This window comes from Bison bison, unplaced genomic scaffold (assembly GCF_000754665.1).
Source record: "Bison bison bison isolate TAMUID 2011002044 unplaced genomic scaffold, Bison_UMD1.0 scf7180017864032, whole genome shotgun sequence".
NCBI classification, from domain to species: Eukaryota; Metazoa; Chordata; class Mammalia; order Artiodactyla; family Bovidae; genus Bison; species Bison bison.
The window spans coordinates 7,492,960-7,499,461 of record NW_011494604.1 but is presented as its reverse complement, the minus strand read 5'-3'; the positions used below and the strand labels follow the sequence as shown (position 1 = coordinate 7,499,461).

Sequence of the window (6,502 nt, the reverse complement as noted above, 5' to 3'; positions counted from 1 at the left end):
CACCTCACTCCTAGCTATTTGTCCAAGAGAAATAATAGTCTGTGTCATACACAAACTTGTATTTGTGATAGCCAACAACTGGTAACAACCCAAATGTTCATCAGAAGGTGAATAAGTAAACAGATTCATGTAATGGAATATTCAGTTCAGTTCAGTAGCTCAGTCGTGTCTGACTCTTTGCGACCCCATGAACCGCAGCACGCCAGGCCTCCCTATCCATCACCAATTCTCGCAGTCCACCCAAACCCATGTCCATCGAGTCAGTGATGCCATCTAACCATCTATTACTCAGCAAAAAAGGAAATGAAATACTAATATATGCAATGTAATGGATAAATCTCAAAATAATTATGCTGATGCAAGAAGACAGACAAAATAAGAGTATATGATATATGATTGCATTTACATTAAGCTATGGAAAATACAATCTGTAGTGACAGAAAGTAAATCTAGTGGTTACAACTTTTGCAAATGATGAATATGTTATCTTGGTTACTGTGATGCACAGACATGTATGTATGTCAAAACTTTAAATACATGCAACTTATTGTAAGTCAGTGATAACTTTAATGATACTTCAGTGAAGCTCTTTATAAAAACTTGATACTATGTTTGAATTTGGTGTTCTTAGAACTTTTTTTTTTTAATTTCAGGGAAGAAATCCTTCAGCAGTCTTTGTGGGAAAGAGTATCAACTCATGTGATTGAAAACATCTATCTTCCAGCTGCACAGACCATGAACTCTGGGACTTTTAATACGACAGTGGATATCAAGCTTAAACAGTGGACTGATAAGCAGCTTCCTAATAAAGCAGTCGAGGTTAGGATATAATTTAATTAAATGGGTAAGAAGCATTATCTGAAGAGAGTAGGAGCTGTGACTTTTATGATTTATTCCCATCACAGCCTCTATAGTTCCTTTGCTTCTTAAGCTCCTTTTATTCTTTATTCCTGATCTCTGTGTTGGGATTAACCTTAATGCTGCTATCAGTTACCACTATTAAAAAATTTGCTAATTGCTATGGTGTTGGTGTGAGGGTATTGGTTCTCCTTCCAAAGGTGGCATTTAACAAAACCAGCAAAATTTGCTTGAGTGTGAAATATTTTTAACTTCTTCTGTGGTTAGATATGCCACAAGGAAAGGGTTTAACTTTGTTTTCTGCAGGGTTCAATTTTAATGAAATAGTTTCCTTAGTTAAGACCCTGCCAAAAGGTTAGACTAGGAATATAAGAAAGTTACACTTTCCTCTTAGAGAATGCATTTCTGATACCTGTGTACCTTGGTTCTAGCACTTTCAGGCTATTTGCTTAGTAATGTTTCTGTTTTCTCATCTCTAAAATAAGGGTGAAAACCTGGCCTACATAAAACATTGTTATAAGGAGTCAAGAGTTAACATATGTAGAATACATAGACAGTGTATGGTCCATGGTAATCACTCAGTAAATGCCAACTGCTTTACAATGATGACCATCATCATCCAAATTGATCTTGCCACGCACGTTATCTGAAGAGTGATTGTGGATCAGAGTCAGTGTGTTCTCTGCCTCTGTGTGAAAATTAGAATCCATGTTAAAAATAATTTTGTTTTTCATACTTACTAGAAACAAAATGTCAGTGTCCACTTATTCAAGTGTATTTTACCCTCTCCTGTCCTGCCAGTCTTTGCTTCTTTATCTCTGCTCAATTTCCTCAAGTCTCTTTTTCTAAGAACTCTTGCAGCCATTCTGCCTTCAGGTGTTCCTGATCCCTGGTCTCAACACATTTCCCCCTAAAGTAATTAGAGAGCTGCTGCCACCTCTTCTCACAAATGGCCCTGACATGGGCCATGTCCCATGATAGAGTATTTTCATATCCTAAGGTTCAAGCAGTGGAAGCAGTCATAAAAATGGCAAGTGACTCTCTTTTTTGCTACTTTCTCCCTTCACACACCTAGGTGTGGTAGAAAGACGTGAACCTGCTGAAGGTCAGGAAACAGATTTTAATACCTCACTCTGTATTCTTGGACAGTCACCTTCTTTATGCCATCCTTTCTTCATGTTTAAAATGAAGAGGGCAGAATATTAAGTGCAACAGTAACTAGCCCACATAGTCCTAAATAGGTTTAGTTCTTAATTGCTTTTGACACTGTGCTCTCATTTCACTGTTCAGATCATTGGGAGTTAGCAGTAGTACAAAACTCAATAGTACTCACCTTTGTTTGAAAGTGTTGACACATTGCTTCATATATTTGCATAAGGGCAAAGATGTGAAAAAGACTAAATCATTAAGAAATTTAAAACTTTTTACAGTATGAAAGAGGCAGGCAAACTCAGATGTTGTGGAGAGTGAAATAAGTAAGTGAACTGAGTCTGGTGGCTGATGGGGGCTGCGTGCTGTCTCTGCTGCAGTGGGCAGAGGTGTGTAGAACGTGGGCCCAGTGTTGCTAGACAGTTCAAGTGAGACTGGGAACAGATTTTATATGAAGTCTCTCAGTTTTTAAATGTTGGTTACTAATTTTTTAAAATTTAGGAGGCCATGTATGTGTTGTAGCTTTCAAAACATATCGGTAGGCCAAATCTATCCCACCAGCTATTAGTATAAGGTCTTTAGGGCCGAGTTTATATTTGCTATCTTTTTTAAAAATGTGATTTCATAATGTATTTTCTGATAGACTGATTTATCACAGCTACCTGGTTTACATTCATGTGTTTATTTTTCCTGTTATACATTAAATGAAAGTATGAATATAAATACAGCTTTTTTCTTTTAAATCATTCTAGGTAGCTTGGGAGACCCTACAAGAAGAATTTTCCCGCTTCATGACAGAACCAAAAGGAAAAGAACATGATGACATATTTGATAAACTCAAAGAGGCTGTTAAGGAAGAAAGTATTAAACGTCACAAGTGGAATGATTTTGCAGAGGACAGCTTGGTATGTCATTTGTATATTAGGGTGCCAGTCTCATATTTTTGTATGATTTCTCAAATTGATATTCTTTTGTAGGAGACTATTTTTATATGGTTTTAAATTTAAATTAGGTTCTGAAAATACTGAAAATAATGAAGGGAAGAACTAGATTTATAGAATGCAATCGGCCTTTTGACATTTCTCTGCCCTTCTAAAGTCACCCTCTGCTATTTCTTCCTTGGCTTTCATTTCAGAAAAAAAAAAATCAAACCTTGCAGTAAACAGGTTTCTATAAACTTCCACAAAATTTGCATGGGCCTGAACTATAGATAGCTGCTTCTCATTTTACCCTCAGTGATAACAAAAGGAATTAGATGCATTGGTTTTCAGTGGAACTGAGTCAAAATGTTAAGACTCCTAAAATCATAACGTGTTGGATGCTCACATGGTACCAGAAGCTCGGCTGTGTATTTTGTAAACATTTTATTTCATTCTTAAGCATATCTATTATTGTCACTGGCAAAGCTGGGATACACACTCCCACTCTGTCTTAGCTATAAAGAAAGGTCTGGCTCCTGACCTTCATCACCTGATAAATCTTTTGTTATGTAGAATGTTCTCATCACCATAGTCAAACCTTCGTTAAGCACCAGTTCTACTCAGTTATGAGACAAACTGTTGGTAAGATTGCTCTGTTTTCTGGAAATGCATATCTCACTGTGGGCTAATCCTAATTATAAGGTGTTTTTGTTTTTAAGAAATGTTTGTCTTCATATTTGAAAGCCATGTTCATTCTTGTTAAGCATTTAATAAGATTGGTTTTCTGAGAGAGAATCGTGCCATTTTCATTCATTCAGTAATTTAAAAAGTATAAGATTTGAAAGCCAACTTTTTATAAGTAGCTCACATTTACTTAAGATTGTGTAGACCTTTTAAGCCTCCTTCCATTACATTTTCCACTGCTAGTAACAGTGAGATAATGTTTATTGCTTTCTTTCTTCTTTTCCTTTTTTTTTTTGAAAATGCTAACACGTAGGTCATACGGCAAAAAGAAGCAGTAGATGTGATCTGAACCATTAGCTCCTGAGTACCAGGATTCTAGGGTGTAGCTTGAAGCATACAGGATGCTGACGCAGGCAGATAATGGGACCCTCTGCATTTGCATGGGAGGGACATACTTTTACATTATTGTAGATACATCTCTTAGTTTGGATATTTGCTGAGCTGTTGGTTAGAAAAAAGTTACTAAGATGACAAGACATAAATCAAAGTAGTTCTTTTTCTTTGTTATTTCAGAGGGTTATTCAACACAATGCTTTAGAAGATCGATCCATATCTGATAAACAGCAATGGGATGCAGCTATTTATTTTATGGAAGAGGCTCTTCAGGCTCGTCTCAAGGATAGTAAGTAGGAATGTGGATTATTAAATTCTTAGTATTCTCAGTGGAAAGTCATCTAACTTTAGTGAACATTGGTTAAAAAAACTTTAACATCTCAAGATCTTTGTCAGTACTACTCTAGTTGAATATTATTTGTGCAGTTTTTCAGTCAGCTGCTTGTAACTACTAAAATGTTAAAGTGGACACATGTTTATGTGTAATTATATTCTAAAAAGCTGTAATTCAGACTATTTTAGTATTTGCTACTATACTTATGGAAACTTCTTAAGCAATTATAGTTTTCATAGATTCTAAACATATAAAATTAAATTCTTTAGCTTCTATATGCACCATATCAATCATATAATTTTTTTCTTTATTTCAACTGACTATATTGACCCAGTGTTTTGAAGTAGTTAAGAAAGCAAGATAGTTACATTTTATGTGCCTGGTAAATGATAAATTTTTTTTTTTTTTTTTAATTTTTCTAGCTGAAAATGCAATTGAAAATATGGTAGGTCCAGATTGGAAAAAGAGGTGGTTATACTGGAAGAATCGAACTCAAGAACAGGTAAAAACAAACAAATCTTTAGCATTTTAATTCAGGCATTAAAATATAATCTCTGAATGCCTCTAGACCAAACTTAAATTTCAAATATTTTATATCAGCCTTTCTAAAATATAATAAATCTTTAGAATAAACAATAAGCTACAAAAGAAAGTTTTTTGAAAAGTGAGGTAGCTGTTATTAAAAAGAGTGATTATTTTGTTCATTTGAGGTGTTTGAGGTAAAGTAAAGACTCAAGTTTAAACAGAAGAAAAAAATGATAAAGATTTCAGAGGATGTAGAATAAATGTGATTAGAATAAAAGATATGATAACTTTTTATTCTGTTATCACTGAAATTTTCTGTTGTCTATTCAAGTTATTTTATTCTTTTGCATTTTTGCTCCTGTGTTCACAAAATAAGTATAAAAATTCAGACAGGAAGTAGAATTATATAATTCATTCATTTTATAAACATTTAATGAGCACTTTAACAAAATGGTAAGGCACATATAAGTAACTTTATAAGTGAATAAATAGGAAAATGTGTAGTCATTAAAATCCTCCCTCTACCCATTTTTATTCCTTCCTTGTTATGGTTTCTTTTCCTATTAGCATTGAATCTTACACCACTATCTCTTTCTTATGTCAATTCCTTAAATAAAGATTGTAAATAGAATAGAGAATCAAAATATATAGATGAAGAAAGTAATGCATAAGAAAAAGGTGGCGTACAATTCATTTCCTTTCTTCCTTTCTTGAATCCATATAATTAGCAAAATGAGACCATCAAAGGAAATACTGAAAGAGCAGATAAAGAGAATAAAAGGTTACCAAATGATATATCACATATTTTTTTCTTTATTTTTTGTTTTCATTTTAAAAAGAATTATATATATTAATTATATGATCAGCACCCTATTATTTTTTCTGGTTTACACATTTCTTGTTTCATAAGCTGACTATCTTGAGTCCCAGTTGTCTTAAAATAGTGAAAAGACAGTCTTCCGCCTGTCTTTCTTTCTAATTTGATTTTTTTTGGGAAAATGAGTCATGAAGAGACTGAAGAGAACCTGATGAAGTTGACGGAATTACGGTTGGGTCTGGCCTCTGTTCCCCTGGAGAAGGAAGTGGCAACCCACTCCAGTATACTTGCCTGGAATATCCCATGGATGTAGCCGGGCTGGCTACAGTCCATGGGGTCACAAAGAGTCAGACACGACTGAGCAACTTCACTCACTCACTCACTCACTTGCCTGTGTTCAGAGTACATCAGTTAGTTACCTCTGCTCTCCAGATGGACTGAGGGGAGGCAGTCTTTCAAAAAAGAATTTCAAGGATATCCATCAAATATTTCTGACTTTGAGACAGGAAGAGACATTGATTAGAAAGAACTGGTGTAAGGCAGATAAACTCCAGGGAAAGTGGTGTCTGACCCTTAAGGCTTCAGTTCAGTTCAGTTCAGTTGCTCAGTTGTGTCCGACTCTTTGCGACCCCATGAATCGCAGCACGCCAGGCCTCCCTGTCCATCACCAACTACCGGAGTTCACCCAGACTCACGTCCATCGAGTCAGTGATGCCATCCAGCCATCTCATCCTCTGTTGTCCCCTTCTCCTCCTGCCCCCAATCCCTCCCAGCATCAGAGTCTTTTCCGTGAGTCAACTCTTCACATGAGGTGGCCAAAGT

General features: G+C 35.5%; 1 protein-coding gene across 1 annotated transcript in view; it reads left to right on the top strand.

The window, feature by feature from the left end:
* OPA1 (optic atrophy 1 (autosomal dominant)) overlaps positions 1–6,502 on the top strand; it is an 87,036-nt gene that overhangs the window by 45,187 nt on the left and 35,347 nt on the right. Inside the window, exons 23-26 of the mRNA XM_010834417.1 lie at positions 654–819; positions 2,760–2,912; positions 4,185–4,293; positions 4,761–4,840. Of these exons, the coding sequence (XP_010832719.1) occupies positions 654–819; positions 2,760–2,912; positions 4,185–4,293; positions 4,761–4,840 (508 nt within the window). The remainder of the gene's footprint in view (positions 1–653; positions 820–2,759; positions 2,913–4,184; positions 4,294–4,760; positions 4,841–6,502) is intronic.